At 42.0% G+C, this 17,209-nt stretch overlaps 1 protein-coding gene across 1 annotated transcript; it reads right to left on the bottom strand.

Annotated features, from left to right (window-relative positions):
- Positions 1-8,528: 8,528 nt before the first annotated feature.
- LOC148141044 (putative G protein-coupled receptor 139) lies at positions 8,529-10,561 on the bottom strand. Its single transcript, XM_087979060.1, has 2 exons — positions 10,492-10,561; positions 8,529-9,463 (listed from the first exon to the last, which is right to left on the bottom strand). Exons 1-2 carry the CDS (start codon positions 10,559-10,561, stop codon positions 8,529-8,531), a joined length of 1,005 nt encoding a protein of 334 aa, XP_087835186.1.
- Positions 10,562-17,209: the final 6,648 nt, after the last annotated feature.

A 17,209-nucleotide genomic window follows, 5' to 3' on the forward strand; every position in this document is an offset into this window, starting at 1 on the left:
TTCTGTTGTATTCTTCAAACTGCATGGAATGTGCAAATGTCACAATACTTGCACTCGATCCTTAATTATTACCTAATGAATTTCCACTGTCAGGCTTTTTGATGAACTAACACATTACTGTATCCAGCTGACCCCTCGTATTTGTGTAGTGCCCTTGTTTAGCTCAGAACCATAGTTTTGAATTGAACTAATTTGCATTCTAAGTTATTCAGTATTTCCTCAGAGCTCTGCCTGTGCACGCCGACTGTCCACTTTTGAACGTTTTCCCAGATCTAATTAGCCTGCTCTGCAGTCACGCTGTTATTATTAAGTTTATTTGTTTTTAATAAGGTAGTGCGAGTTCCAAGTGTCTGTATTTTAAATTTCCCTCCCACACTCTCGCTGGATTTGCTGATTGTTTCACATGTGGCACAAGTATGAGTTCTCAATTCACAACAAAGTGAATTGATCATTTTATTGTTCTGTCGTTTCTTCTATATTCAGTCGCTATATATTTTCTTCATACCTGAATGCATATTTTGAAATTCATGATTAGCATTATGCAAAATTTCATTTTTCTCAACTTTGACTCAATGCTTTTGAGTGAAAAAAAATTACATGACTGATGAGCTGGCCACCAAAAGCTTGTATTTCCAAATAAACCTGTTGGACTGTAACCTGGTGTTGTGTGTTTTTAACACTGACAAAAACGTTGATCACCTGATCGTTAGCTGTAACTTGTTTGTGGATGTTAATTGGAATTTTTTTTCTGATGGATTGGTGCAAAAACAGAAGAGCGAACTGCAAAAGGGAACATCAAGAGGTTCCTCATCCTCAAAGGTGTTCAGGAGGCGAGAGAGAGGCAGGGAAAACTGTTGCAGCTCCAGCAAAGTATGCAGAACCTGCTCCTGCTGCAGACGATGGAGGTCGATGTCATGGAGGACCTCAAGGAGGTGAAGGGCCAGCAAGCCTGTCTCTTTGCCTCGGAGGCCTTCAAGGTAATCTTCCGGTCCAGGGTCCGCTCCATGGAGCAGGATGAGATGTGCTCACGTTTCTTCTTCCAGAAAGTGCACAAAGAGAGCTCCGTGCTCAGCAGCCTGAAGGAAGAAGATGGCTCAATAACATCATCGCAGGCTGACGTCATGAGGATCAGCAAATCCTTCTCTGCCAGTCTGTATGACGTGAAGCCAACCAACAGCTTGGCCTTCCAGTCATTCCTGTCCTCTATCACGGAGGTCTTAGACGACAGAACACGGGAGAGGCTGGACCAGCCGCTATCTCTGGATGAGCTGACCAAGGCCCTCGAGTCCTTCGAAAAGAATAAAACTCCCGGAATCGTTGGCTTACTGGTCGAGCTCTATTCTGCTGTGTGGGACTTGTTTGGCCAGGACCTCCTGGAGGTGTATGCCAGTATGTTTCTGGCAGGTACCATGAGTGAATCCATGAGGAAAGGCATCATCACCCTCATCTACAAGCGGAAGGAGGAGAGGGAGGATATCAGAAATTGGAGACCAATCTCACTGTTGAATGCGGATTACAAAGTTTTGTCAAAGGTTATTGCCAACCGGGTCAGGTCTGCTCTGGGGTCGGTGATTCACCCTGACGAAACCTGTGCTATACCGGGCAGGAAGATCACTGAGAGTCTCGCACTCCTCAGGGATACGATCGCCTATGTGCAGGACAGAGGATTCGACACCTGCCTGATCAGCCTGAAGAGGACAAAGCCTTTTGCAGGATATTACACACGTATATGAGAGATGTTCTCTCCAAAATGGGCTTTGGGGAGGGAATCTGCAATTGGATCAGACTGCTCTATACCAATATTGTCAGTGCAGTCTCAATCAATAGTTGGGAACCAGATAGCTTCCCAGTCAGATCTGGAGACAGGCAGGGCTGCCCTCTCTCTCCTGCCTTGTTTGAGTGCTGCATAGAGCCATTTGCTGAGACCATTAGGAAGGATGTGAACCTGAGAGGGGTGACTGTTCCTGGCAGTGGGGGCCTGCAGGTCAAGGCCTCCCTGTACATGGATGACATCACCGTTTTCTGCTCGGATCCGCTGTCCGTGCACAGACTCATATACATATGTGACCAGTTCGAACGGGCCTCTGGTGCCAAGGTCAACCGATGCAAGAGTGAGGCCATGCTCTTCGGAAACTCGGCCGACCAATCCTCGATCCCCTTCACCATCAGGACCGAACCACCTGAAGGTGCTGGGTATTTGGTTTGGAGGGGTTTGGGCGTGTGCCAAGTCTTGGGATAAGCGTATCAGCAAAGTGAGGCAGAAACTGGGCAGATGGAAGCTACGGTCGCTCTCCATTGCAGGAAAAAACCTGGTCATCAGGTATGAGGCACTGTCATTGTTGTTATACGTGGCACAGGTCTGGCCTATTCCCAGAACCTGTGCTGCTGCAGTCATCCAGGCCATCTTCCATTTTATATGGAGATCAAAGATGGACTGGGTCCAAAGGGACTCGATGTATAAAGATTTGAGCAACAGGGGAAAAAACACACCCAATGCCACCCTCACCCTGATGGCCACCTTTGTGTGTGGCTGCATCAAGCTGTGTGTGGATCCCTGGTACGCAAACACGAAGTGTCACTATGTACTGAGGTTCTACCTGTCCCCGGTGTTGCGAAGGATGGGATTGGCCTCGCTGCCGCGGAACACTCTGAGTAATTGGACCACTCTGTATCACCTGTTCTTCATGGAGAAGTTTATGAGGAAAAACACATTTGACCACAAGTCCATCAGCAAGTGGTCTGCACGTAGTGTCCTTGAGACCCTTCAGGAAAAGGAGAGGGCGGATCCTATCGAGCGGTTCCCTAAGCAGACTGTCAAAGCCATTTGGCAGAATGCCTCATCGCCTGAACTTTCCAACAAGCATCAAGACATGGCTTGGCTGGTGGTGAGAAGGGCTCTGCCTGTGAGATCCTTTATGTATGCCCAGACTCTCTCCCACACCACACACTGCCCTCGAAGCAGCTATGGGGGGAACGAGACCGTCACACATCTCCTTCTGGAATGTGCCTATGCAGAAGAAGTTTGGAGAGGAATGCAGTTGTGTTTGTCGAGGTTTGTCCCGAGCAGTGCCGTGACGCGGGAGTCCGTGCTGTATGATCTGTTCCCCGGGATGCACACTGAGACGAACATCAACTGTGCCTGGAGGATCATCAACTCGGTGAAGGACGCTCTCTGGGCTGTCCGAAACCTGTTGATCTTCCAGCTGAAGGAGTTGACCCCGAATGAGTGTTGCAAACTGTCACATTCCAAGGTCCAGGACTACGTGTTGAGGGGTGCGCTGAAGCCTGGAGCAGCTGCGCCAAGGCAAGATGGGGAAAGACCACCATGTAACTTCTGCCTGCCTAAGAATAACAGGGAGCCCACCCAGTTATTTGGACTCCACTGATGCCTCAGCAGAAGAGCTAGATAGTAAATGTACAGACTTGTATATAGGAAAAATAAATTTCGATGTCTGTATGTAAAGCAATGTAATGTGTGCACGGGAATGGCATGACCAATTGTAAAGAGATCCAAATAATTTTATGAATAAAGTTTATTTTTGAAATTAAAAAAAAAGAAGAGTGAACTGCAAATGTGAATCCAGAATAAGAGTTCCGGCGATGACGTCAGTGTGGAAATGTGACTTTAGGTAAAAGAATTGGGAATCAGCTTGACTGAATGAATGAACAGTAATGGAAAGGGGTGAGAGATTCAAGGTTTTATTTTAGTGATTCTTTGATTGTTACGACGAGTAGAGACAGGGTCAAAGAGAGATTAATCTGCCAGGGTGAGTAATAGGTCCGATTGAGTGATTGGATAATGGATTATTGTTTAAACTTACTAAGGATCACAGTGTCAGGATAGCTCAGTTTATGGAGTGCTCCTCCTGCAATATGTGGGAAATCAGGGACACTCCAGTGTCCGTAGTGACTCTGTATGAAGAAAGGGCGTTGAGCACAGATCCTGATTGAATGCATTGAGTCCTCGAATCTGCAGGCAGACTTATTATGAAGTATCTATGAAGCTGAGGGTATCTTCAGCAAGCGGATCACACCACGAGTAAGGGTTACATAGGTAGGAAGCTTTGGGTGACTACCAGGCAGATGAGTAAGGATGGACAGGTAGTGCAGGACACCACTGTGGCTATTCCTCTCTCCAGCAGATGGACAGTTTGGATACTGCTGTGTTTAGGGTTAGGGGAGATGGTCTTTCAGGGAAAAGCAGCAAAAGTCATGTTTGTAGTAACATGGTTGGTTCTGCTGGACAGCAAAGGAGGTAAATGACTTGGGAAGATTTTGTGGTAGGAGTTTACATTTTCAAATTTATGCAGAAGAGCTTTTTGTCCATTTTGTATGTAGATAGTCATACAAGAGATGGAGCAGTGCTGCACATAATGCTAGAGAATGAAGACATGTAGAATGCCTTCAAGTGGCTAATGTTTTATTAGATAAACAATTTCAGGAAAGTGTCTGTAATTCTGTAAGCATTAAAGTCAAAGTGATAAAGATAATGCATAAGTTTTTACGTTATTCCAGGCAAACATTTTCCCCTTGTTCAAGGAAGGGAAGAGGGATAATTCTGAGAACCACAAACCAGTCTTATATCGATGGTTGGCAAATTATTGGAGAGGATTTTGAGAGACAGGATTTATGATAACTTGGAAAATCAAAACTTGATTAGTGGTAGTCAGCATGGCTTTGTCAGCGACAGGTCCTGCCTCACAAATGTTATTGAATTATTTGAGGATATGATGAAGGCATTGATGAAGTAGAATAGTGGATGTAGTATACAGGGATTTTAGCAAGGTGTTTAATAAGGTTCTGCACAGTAGGCTCACTCAGAAAATAAGGAGGCATGGGCTACAGGGAAATCTGGCATTCTATATGCACAATTGGCTGGCCAATCGATGATGGAGAGTGGTTGGAGATCGAACGTATTCAGCCTGGATATTGGTGACCAGTGGGGTTCCACAGTGATCTGTTCTGGAACCTTGGCTGTTTGTGACTTGGATGAGGAAGTGGAAGTGTGGGTTAGTAAGTTGGCCGATGAAACGAAGGTTGGTGGAGTGGTGGATAGTGTGGGTATGTGTTGAAGGTTGCAACAGGACATTGTCAGGATACGGAACTGAGTCGAAAACTGTGCTGCTGGAAAAGCACAGCCGGTCAGGCAGCATCAGAGGAACAGGACAGTTGACGATTATTGCATAAGGAATCCTGATAAGGGCTTATGCCCAAAATCTCGACTCTCCTGCTCCATGGATGCTGCCTGACCGGCTGTGCTTTTCTAGCACCATACACTTCAGCTCTGATCTCCAGTATCTGCAGTCCTCACTTTCTCCTTCCAGGATACAGAACTGGGCTGATAACTGGGAGATGGATTTCAACCTTGAGAAGTGTGACATGATTCATCTTGGAAGGTCGAATTTGAATACAGAATATAAGGTTAAAGGTTGGATACTTGGCAGTGTTGAGGAACAGAGGGATCTTGGGGGTCCATGTCCAAAAATCCCGTGAGGTTGCACCCAAGCTGATAAGTGTTGTTAAGAAGGCATATGGTGTTTCACTTTCATTAGCAGGGGGATTGACTTTAAGAGCTGTGACCTTATGCTGCAACTTTGTCGAACACTGGTTTGATCACATTTGTAATATTGTGTCCAGTTCTGCTTGCCTCATTATGGGAAGGATGTGAAAGCTTGAGAGGAGATGCAAAGGAGATTACCAGAATGCTGCCTGGATTGGGGGTGGGTGGGGGGGCATGTCATATGAAGTAAGGTTGAGGGAGCTAGGGCTTTTCTCATTGGAGTGAAGAAGGATGAGAAGTGACTTGTTTGAGGTTTACAAGACGATGATAAGCATAAATAGAGTGGATAGCCAGGCACTTTTTCACAGGGTGAAAATGGCTATCATGAGGGGCCATCATTTTACGGTGATTGGAGGAATGTTTCAAGGAGATGTTAGAAGTAGATCCTTTACATAGAGAGTGGTGGGTGTGTGGAATGCGCAACCAGTGATGGTGTTAGAGTCAGATACATTAGGAAGGTTTAAGTGGCTCTTGGATAAGCACATGAAAGATAGTACAATGAAGGATATGTAGGTTAGTTTGATCTTAGCAAAGGATAAAATTTCGGCACAACATCGAGGGCCAAAGGGCCTTTACTGTTCTATGTTAGGAGAAGGCCAGTTTCAATATCATTATCCAGAATGTGGCAAATGTACGTCGGGAGCACTAACTTTCAAAATGGGAGTGTTTTAAATCAGCACTTTGAGAATTCAGAGTTAGTGTGTTCTTCAGAGAATCATGAGCTAGGACAGCAAGTCCAGGGTATCCTCGATATCAAGAGATATTGAGAGTTTGGTGAAGAATAAGAAGGAAGCATTATCAGGTTTAATATATTAAAAACAGATAGACCTTACAAAACTATCGTCAGTGTTGGAGGGTGGGGGGGGGGTACATTAAAAAGGAAATTGGGAAGACAAAGAGATCCCATAAAGGATGTTTGGCACATGGGACAAGGAATGTCCTAACCCCTTTTGTAAGTATTTTAAAATAAAAGAAATAACAGGGAAAGCATGGACGTCTGGTAGAGATCAAAGTATCAACATGTGCATAGACCAGTTGAACATGGTGAAGAATTGTAAATTAATGTTTCTCGTCTGTATTCACAGTGGAGACAATCATTGTAAGGATGATATAATTTGGGGTGTTGAGGTTAATAATGTTGTGATGGTATTTGATGTTTGGGCAAAGGTGAATCCAGCAAAGTTTGATGAGATGTATCCCAAGTTGCTAGGGGAGGCAACGAAGAATATTATTGGGGCCCTGGTGCATATATTTAATGTGTCAGTCGCCACAGGGGAGGTGTCAGATAGTTGAAGCATCGTTAATGTGATTCCATTCTTCAAGAAGAGCAGCAGAGATAGGCCAAACAATTATAGACCAGTTAGTCTGATGTCAACAGTCGGAAAACTGTTCCAAAAGTTCTGAAGAAGAGGACTAATCAATATTTGGAAAGCTGGGAATTGATCAGTGATAGTCATCATAGATTTGGTGTCAACACCCGTAAAATAGGGTGACATGGTGGCTCAATAGTTAGCACTGCTGCTTCACAGCGCCAGGGATCCGGGTTCAATTCCAGCCTCGGGCAACTGTCTGTGTCTGGTTTGCACATTCTCCCACATCTGAATGGGTTTCCTCTGAGTGCGCTGGTTTCCTCCCACGATTTAAAGATGTGCAGGTTTGGTGAATTAGCCATGCTATGTTAAATTGCCCATAGTGTTCAGGGATGTGTAGGCTAGTTGTATTAGTCAGGGGCAAATTATAGGGAAGGGGAATGGTCTGGATGGGTTACTCTTTAGAGGGATGGGTGGACCTATTGGGCTGAAGGGCCTGATTCCATGCTGAAGGGACTCTAATTCTAATCCTCAAGGTATTCTCACAGGTCGACAGTTGGTGAAGAAGGCATAAGGGTACTTGCCTTCATTAGCCAGGGTGCAGAATATAGGAGCAAGGAAGAATGCTGGAAACTTCATACAGCATTTGTTCGACCATAGATGGAATATTGCGCACAGTTCTTCGCACCACACTATCGGGAAGACGTGATTGTGCTGGAGAGAGTGCAAAATCGATTCACCCTGGGATGAAAAGCCTCGTTTAGGAGGGGAGACTGGAATTGTTCTCCTTTGATTAGATTAGATTACTTACAGTGTGGAAACAGGCCCTTCAGCCCAACAAGTCCACACCGCGCCGCCGAAGCGCAACCCACCCATACCCCTACACTTACCCTTACCCTTTACCTAACACTACGGGCAATTTAGCATGGCCAATTCACCTGACCTGCACATCTTTGGACTGTGGGAGGAAACCGGAGCACCCGGAGGAAACCCACGCAGACACGGGGAGAACGTGCAAACTCCACACAGTCAGTCGCCTGACGCGGGAATTGAACCCGGGTCTCTGGCGCTGTGAGGCAGCAGTGCTAACCACTGTGCCACCATGCCGCCCGCAGGAGATTCAAGGGAATTCGATTGATGCACACAAAATTATAAGAGGCATTGACAGAGTAGATATTTTGAATCTCTTCCTCATAGCAGATGTGTCCAAATACAGGGTGTCTAAGTTTAAAGTGATTTTGAGAATGCCTGAGAAAAATCTTTTTCAAATGGAGAGTGATTGATAAATGGAACGTGCTGACTTAGAGAATGATGTAGGGAGTTGCAGTTGTAATATTTAAGAAACATCTGAATGAATATTTAAAATATGACAGCAACGTAGGCTATGGTCCAAGAGCAGGTAAATTGGATGTTTATTGGTCAGCATAGGCATGAGAGATTGAAGGGCTTGTTCTGTGCTGTACGATTCTATTGTTCTATAACTCAAAATATTCAATAGTCAAATGTTCACAGAAAAAAATTAATGTCATACAGATGTTTTTAAAAATATTCTGGTCCTTATGCAGAACATACAGAATCCCACTGAAAAATATCAAGTTTTAACTTGCCCTTTACCTTTCACAAAATATTACGAACATTAATGCAAAATACCTGCAAATCTAGACGCATTCCTTCAGATCAGTGTTAATTGCAAATTGTTGACAAATTTTCCCATTCATTGTGAAGAAATATTTCAACCCATTCTTCAGTTCTTGTCTGAATTTTCTCTGTGTAAGTCCATAAATGCAGCTGTTGGTGCTGGAACTGAGAAGCTGTAACATAAATCCAACCTGTTGAGTAATATATGATGGGCTACTAAAATATTTGTCAACATAATTAAAGTTCAGTACTGGCCAGTTTACTGAGTGTACAACGTAAGTCATCCACAATAGTATGAAATTGGCTGAAATACTGAAAAGCAAAATCATTGATTTTCTTCGATTCCTCATCTCGGGATCATTCTTGTTCTCACTTTGGGTCTGCAATGCTTTGCGGATTTTATTTGCAGCTGCAATATGTCTCACTGTTAGTGTATTGCACATGATAATTAAACACATTGGCAATAGTGGGGTGATTATACTATCAATCCACTCATACACTTTCCAAAAAGAAGAATTGAAGAAATCCAGTGCAGGAGTGCAATACCATGGAACATTTTGAATTATAAATGCTGGTTCATTTATGTAGTAAAAAGGAATTGTTCTCAGACAGCTCACTGCAATTACTGTGATAATAATTATTGTTGCATTTCTTTCCGTGCAATATTTTGATTGTAGCCTCCGAAAGCAGATTGCTACAAATCGATCAAAAGTGAAGGCAACAGTAAACCAAACAGAACAATCTACAATTATCATATATGCAACACCATTCACAGTGCAGACAGGAGTCAAAAACAAGAAATTGATTGAGAAGTACATGTTATTAATCCTTCGTAATATGACATCAATGATAGCTACCATGAAGTCTGCTGCTGCCATAGCTATCAGATAACGGGTAACACATTTGGAGAGGCCACAGTTTCCTCGGTATAGGATCACAATCGCCACCAGGTTAACTGTCAGGAACAGTGGAACTAAAATCATTATTAAGGTACAACTGAAATTTGATTTTAAAGTATTGAAGAATCTATTTTCTAATTTCTAAATACCTGTAACTTTTGAAAAAAAAAGACCAAAAGCTGTTAATTATTTGATTGAAGCAAAGATTCTGAAAAATAAAGATTTTCCAGAGAATTCCTTTCTTAGTTAAAACAATGTTGCCAGGTTAGCTTATGCTCCATACACCATGGAGGGCCATCACTTAATCTATTCCTTCATCATCTATGTGATTTTGGATGTATATTTTCTCTTGTTCTATTGACACATCAGTGTAAATAGCAATTTTCAGGGTGAGAGGAAATGAAAAGAGATGAAAGTGGGTTCGCCATTCCGATAACACTTCTATTACAAGATCATTCAATTTCTTGATTTCAATCATTGGCTTTGAATAGTTGACAAAATGCTCCTGCTTGTGGCTCCAAATCCTATTTACAACCCATCGCAGCTGCACAACGCAAGCAGTTAAATTTAACACTTTCAGAAGAGCGACTGTATTGCAGACTTGATATTTCATATATTTTCATTAGGCTAACTGTTTATTAAGCATTGTGTGGGCAAAGCACACATAGAAAATACTGCATATGTGAAAGACTAGTCAATAACAAGAATCCCCAATTATATTACTTTCACATAAATCAGCCTCCAATACTATCCAAACTGGAATGAAGTCTCAAATGGCTGTGAGATCTCTGCAGTGAAATCTGATTTTAACCAAGAAATACAGAATTTAATAAAAGAACACAATGAGCAAACTTCCTCCATTCCACGTGAAAAATACCTTCTTTTTCAAAAAGAACGTTAATAATGTGACGTATTTTGTTGTACCTCCATGGAGGAATTTAGTTTATGATTAGAGAATTAAATGAATTATTTACATTAATATCTGTGTAAAGGGATTATAATCGCTATACACTGGACCGTTAAGAAGGAACAGAGTATATGGTAGATGTGTCATCATGTTTTTTGTTTATGTTCACTGCCTTACCAGATATACCAAAGGCGGCCAGAATTGGGTAGTAAATCAGCTCAATCTGGAAAATCACTGGGTATTCCATTCTTCATGAGAAATGCTAATTCTTGCTCTGTGCAGCAAAAAATGCACACACAGACACACATTTATAGAAGCTTATTCTGAAACATCATTATCAAATCCTACATACACCTCCTCAAAGACAACTATCAAGGGAATTTTAGCAGGGATATTAATTACATTCCACTGAGGAAAACGATATAATGACTCATATTTCTATTCTCTACATACTGATGACATGGAAAGTGAAGTTTTATTTTATGTTAGTTTCCTCTTCTTCGAGAAGTGCAGTTAAACTTCATAAGCATTAATCCCTGCCAGTGAACTGGATGAAAATCTTCATTTAGAACCATTCTAGAGTAGATCTGAATGGTCAGCAGAATGTACAGCAGCCTTGTTGATTTATGCAAAGATTTCGTATAATAAACCAAAGCACAGAGTTGCATTAACACTTGCTTTTCTACTATTTCTTAAGTTGTGCTCATTGAATAATGTCATTTTGCAGTGCAGAATACTTGATAAAACTTGCCACCTGACAGCTCTTTTTATGAGCAACTTCACCAGTCACACTCTCCAGTTTTTTGTCAATAGTTGTTTAAAATATTCTCTGTTCCCATGCTAATCAATTATCTTTTGAAACCATGATTGAATTTCTCCATGACAAGTTCAAGCTGTGCAATTCAGTTCCTAATTCTCCACAATGTCATATCTGATGTTTTTGCCAATGATCTTAAAACAGGTTTCTCCAGTTCTCAATAATTTTGTCACTAGAAACAAATACTTCTTATCTACGAGTTTTGAGAAGATTTGTAGCTCAGGTTGAGGTTTTGGATATAGGTTTGTTCGCTGAGCTGCAAGGTTCATTTCCAGACGTTAACCTACTAGGTAGCTTATAGGGTGGCATGGTGGCTCAGTGGTTAGCATTACTGCCTCACAGCACCAGGGTCCCAGGTTTGAATCCAACCTCAGGCGTCTGTCTGTGTGGAGTTTGCACATTCTCCCTGTGTCTGCGTGGGTTTCCTCTGGGTGCTCCGGTTTCCTCCCACAGTCAGGTGTGCAGGTCAGGTGAATTGGCCATGCTAAATTGCCCATAGTGTTAGGTGTGTTAGTCAGAGGGAAATGGGTCTGGGTGGGTTACTCTTTAGAGGGTTGGTGTGGACTTGTTGGGCTGAAAGGCCTGTTTCCATACTGTGGGGAATCTAATCTAATTGTCTTCAGAGGGCCTCAGGTGAAGCAATGCTGAAAATTCCTGCTTTCTATTTGCATGTTTGGGTTTCTTTGGGTTGGTGATGTCATTTCATGTGATGATGTTATTTCCTGTGGTGAAGTCATTTCCTGTCCCTTTTCTCTGGGGGTGGTAGATGGAGTCTAACTCAATGCGTTTGTTGATAGAGTTCCAGTTAGAATGTCATGCTTCTAGGAATTCTCGTGCGTGTCTTTGTTTGGCTTGTCCTAGGATGGATGTGTTGTCCCAGTCGAAGTGGTGTTCTTCCTCATCTGTAAGTGAGGATACTAATGAGAGAGGGTCATGTATTTTTGTGGCTGGTTGGTGTTCATGTATCCTGGTGGCTAGTTTTGGACACTACGTTGGACAAACAGGCAGAAAATTAGCCACCAGGATACATGAAATACCCTTGTAAAAGGACGCTAAAGTACAGGGATGGGTATTAAAGATGCTGGTTTTATCATTGCCTGAAGCTTTTCAATTATCTGACATGTATTACACGTGACAAAATCATCACGCTGTCCAGCCCAGTAAAAATCCTTTCTGTTTTGGCTTAAGCTTTTCTTACCTCTAAATGACTTCCTGCAGTTAATTCGTGTGCTACCCAAAAAAACCTCCTTTCCCGCTGGTAATGCAACAACATGAACTGCTGCCCATTTTTCATCTTCCTGAATTTGTGATGGTTTCTATTTTGCCACGAAGACATAATGTTTAAGGTAGTAACATTCGGGAATACCCACAAATTTTTGTTTTTTTTTGTGTGTGAACTTTTCGATGCAATTGTTTCCATTTTCATCTTTTGGTTGTAACTTAGTTAATTTTTCTGAACTAAAATATCCACTTGCTCCTCCACCTGTTCTTGTTTGTTCTCAACTGCATGATTTAACTTGGTTTCTGATAACTCTACGTGAGCTTGTTTGTAATTTTTGATTTCTCCTCCTCTTTGTGATATGTTATCACACAGTCAGGAAAAATCCAGTATATGCTTCCTGTCAAAACTTAGTTGCCTGATTTCCCACTGCCTTTTCAACCACGGTAGACAGCACTTCTACCTGTGATCCAGCTATATCATCATCAAAGATAAATTGTATTCCTGGAGCCGAGAGTTTCTTGTGTACTCCCACCACCACTTCTCAACTTTGCATGGGATACTCCAACTTCACTTTATATAATGGAGGATTTCTCGTCTCACCATGAATTCCACATATTAACACTTTTTTCTGGGAATAGTCCTTCTGAACTACATATCTCCTCATCTCTCAACATCAAAGATTGACATGATCCCATATCTCTGTACTTTCTTTATCTGCTGCAACTGGCCAATGCGAGTAAACCTCACTGTCACAAATGGGTTAACAAAATTTGGTACTTTCATCTCAAACAATCTCCGACCAGGTTGTACATTCTGGTGCATGTTCTTAGCCTCCACTGGGCTCTCCTTTACCACTTGAACAAAATTCACTGATTTATCCTGTTTTCCTACATATGTCATCGCAGTGCTTTTTCTACACTGTGACTTCATGTGGCCTACTTTGTTGCAGAGAAAACACCTTAGCTTTTTCACTTTTCTTCCAACTTCATGGGTCTCCCTTTATACGCTGTGGGAAAATATCTTTATTTGCTTCAATGTGACCTACTTTTCCGTTACCACCTGAGGATTTCTATTTCCCCAGTTTATGTTCCTCACACTTTGATCCTTTCAAACTCAATGTGCGTTTGACCAGGTTCCCTCCTGACATTCCTGAAGCGTTATCTGTAGGCTTCTGGAACGAGCTCATATGCACTTAAGATGACTTTCTTCACCTCATCATACTCCCCAGATACCTCCTGTGATAGTGATGCAAATATATTACTAGGTTTGCCTACAAACTTTGTTTGGATCAACAAAATCCACATGGTCACTGGCTACTCATTTGTTTAGCCACTTTCTCAAATGAAATGAAAGGGACTTCTACATTCTTCTTGTCAAATCGAGGCAATGCTTTGACATATTTAAACAGATCCCCACCAAATCTACCTTCTATCTTCGCCTCCATCCTTTCTCATCAACTTTTATGTCTAATTGTCAACTTCTAAAGTTTAAACTCTCTCTCTTTCTGCTTTTTTTCTGAGTGCCTTGCTCTGCTTTTACTTTTTTTTGTTTTGCCTGAGCTATTCTTTCCTTTTCTTTTTTCTCTGCCATTAAATGTAATTCAAACTGTTTCAGTTCCTTTTCATATTCAAGCCGCCTCGTCTGTAATTGAATTCTAGCCTTTTGCAAATCTTCCAATGACATTTCCAGCAAATTAAAATATCCAGCTATTGCTGTCATTGTCTTCTATTTTCTTGGAAAAGCAACCCCAACTCGAACCTGTATTCTAATTCCAACAGCTTTGTCTTGCTCACTTTTTGTAAAACTCCTGAAGTCACCTCTTTCTTCCCCAGATTCCTCTTAGTGACTGAAAGAGCGATTACGAGACAAGAAATACCCTGTTTAAACCAACCGAATTCAAAACTTGAAACAAAAGATTCTAACAGATATCAGTCGCCACCTTGGAGCCCAACAACCTTAAAATCAAATTGGGATTGTGGAATTATCCTGGGAAGAGCTCCCAGTTTTTTGTTAAGAACCAGGCCGGATCCCCCCCCCCCCCCCCCCCCCCCCCCACCACCACCCCCAGATATTTTAAAAAGGTATACTAAATGCTAACCTTTTTTTTTATTTTAAAGGTGGATGTGAAATGGCTGTATCAGGTGTAATGCAACTGGCCAAATCACTCAGCGTTAAGCTAAACATAATTTGTTTAAACACTGTGGTAAAAACACAAGCAAAATTAAGACGAATTTCGAATAATTTAACTGTTGGAAAACATAACCGTTAACTATTACTAATTAACTGTTCCAATGTCGTAACATCCCATAAGCACACACCTTGACAAGAGGCAAATACAGACACAGATTCTCACAGGCAGGGGTTTCCAATCTAGGAGGGAACACCAACCACAGAGATTTCAGAAGAAGTTAGTTAGGAATTATTTACTGAAAGTTGGCACCCCTTCTGGAACTCAAACATCTTGTGACTGCAACAGCTAATTGTTTTTAGAAAAGCTATAACCCCTGATCTGGAAGAATTTGCCACTCCCTTCCATCGTTAAATTGTTTTTTTAAAAAACCTAAAGACCTGTTAACTTCGACATTTCTGCTGTTCTGTCTTCATAACCTCCCTTTAAAAAACCTTAGGACACTATAAGCTTTTTAAAGTGATAGCATCGACACACCAACAATTTTTTTAAATGTTAAAAAAAAGAACTGCGGATGTTAGAAGCCAGAAAGATAATCAGAGTTTGCTCGGAAGTTTCAGTAAGTCTGACTGCATTTGTGGTGTGAAAGAACAGTTATTGTTTGGGGGCCTTCTTCAGAATTGGTTTCAGATAGGAAATGACTGATATGTATGATAAAGTTGGTGCTGGGGGTTGGTGGAGGGCAAACGATCGGTGGAAATGGAGGCAGAGAGAGAGGGAAAGAAAATGAATGGACAAAGTTTGGCCTGGCAGCATGAAAAGCTGCAGACGGGAATCATAAGTGTTTGACAATGTATCCTTTTATGGTAGCAGCCCATGTGATGACAAGGCATAGTTCGTAGGGTTTGGCGCAAGGGCATGGGCAAATGTGTTGTAGCTCTAAAATTGTTCAAGTCAATACTTCATGCAGAAGGCTGCAGGGTCCCCAAGTGGAAAATGGGGTGCTGTTTGTTTAGCTTGCAACAAGCCAAAGACAGATGTTGGTCAAGGAATACGTTAGTTTGTATTGAAGTGGCAGGCACGGCTATTTCTGCAAAGTGATCAGTACTTGGTCGAGGAGACCACATTGTGAGCAGCATGACTTCTGGTTGCCTGCTACTTTGACACGCCACCGTTAACCCTAATTCCGAAAAAAAAGGTAAACAGGCACTCCAGCAATGAGCCATAATTACACGTAGTGGTTTCTGAAACAACTATATATTTTCTTCTGGTTTATTACATGCCAGCTAATACGTTCACAATAACCTTGGAAGTTCTGAAATACAATGAGATATATACCATTGTAATAGCTAAGAGTTTGCAATCAATGTCATTGTCTGCAGTAACCATTCAGCTGCACTGCACACAATGTTTTGTCCTTCACTCATACTTACGGGAAGAAAGCAAAACTGGATGGACATGGTTCTTTACTCTCACCATCTAACTGGTGGATTAAACTGGTTCCGTAGTCTGTAAAATCTTCAAGAACAAGCTAATTTGAACATGGCAAATGTTGAAGCTGATAGGGAAACAACACATTCAAGCTTCACCATGTGAATTCACAAATGGTAAGCTGCCCGAATTCTTCCGCCAACACATTTTTTTTCTTCACAGTCAGATTATCTCTAATAGACATAACGGTACAATTTCCAAAACTTGACATTTGACCATCTTTTATTCCTCCACTGCGGCATCAACTTTAAATCTTACAAATACTAGGTGCACTGTATATGACGTACATAAGGCAGATTCATCTTAATTCTACTGCATTCGGCAAAACTGCTCGTTGTTTCATTTAAATCAACTCCACAGTGACAGTGAATCAATTTGTTCGTCCAACGTAATGCCAATGATACGGCAAACCAAACAGGTCTGATAGCACTTCCGCAGACAACAAAAAAAGCCACTGAATCTGAAACGATGACATTAGTTGTCAGATTCTGCCAACGCAGCTTGGCTCCAGCAATTTTTGATTTTTTTTTCCATTCATGGGATGCAGGTGTTGCTACCTGACCAGAATTTATTTCCCGCCCCTAACCACCCATGAGAACTTGGTGCTGAGCTGCATTGAACCACTGCAGTCCATTTGTTGTAGGTACATCCACAATGGTATTATGGGGGGATTTTGAACCAGCAACAGTGAAGCAGTGTGATATATTTCCAAGTCGGGATGGTGAGTCGCTTGGACAGAACTTGCATTTGGAGGTGTTCACCCATATCTTCTCGATGAAAGTGGTCATGGGTTTGGAAATTTCTGTCTGAGGATCTTTGTTGTATTTCTGCAGTGGATCTTACTGAAAGCACTGCTGCTACTGAGTGTTAGTGGTTGAGGGAGTAGATTTTTGTTGACAAGGTGTCAGTCAAGTAGGCTGCTTTATCATGAATAATGGTCAAAAAGTAGGAGAGCCCAAAACAAGATGGCATAGGTTTAGATTAGATTAGATTAGATTCCCTATAGTGTGGAAACAGGCCCTTCGGCCCAACAAGTCCATACCGACCTTCCGAAGAGTAACCCACCCAGACTCATTTCCCTCTGACTAATGCACCTAACACTATGGGCAATTTAGTATGGCCAATTCACCTGACCTGCACATCTTTGGACTATGGGAGGAAACCGGACCACCCAGAGTAAACCTACGCAGACACGGGGAGAATGTGCAAACTCCACACATCGCCCGATGCTGGAATC

This window comes from Chiloscyllium plagiosum, unplaced genomic scaffold, assembly GCF_037043375.1.
Source record: "Chiloscyllium plagiosum isolate Xiang-an unplaced genomic scaffold, Cpla_swu_hap1 HiC_scaffold_35, whole genome shotgun sequence".
NCBI lineage: Eukaryota > Metazoa > Chordata > Chondrichthyes > Orectolobiformes > Hemiscylliidae > Chiloscyllium > Chiloscyllium plagiosum.

Bases quoted from the DNA above. Each gene is read 5' to 3' on its own strand.
- LOC148141044 (XM_087979060.1), bottom strand. From the start codon at position 10,561: ATGGAATACCCAGTGATTTTCCAGATTGAGCTGATTTACTACCCAATT. The intron at 9,464-10,491 runs GTAAGGCAGTGA...TGTTCCTGACAG, and splicing joins GGCCGCCTTTGGTATATCTG to TTAACCTGGTGGCGATTGTG.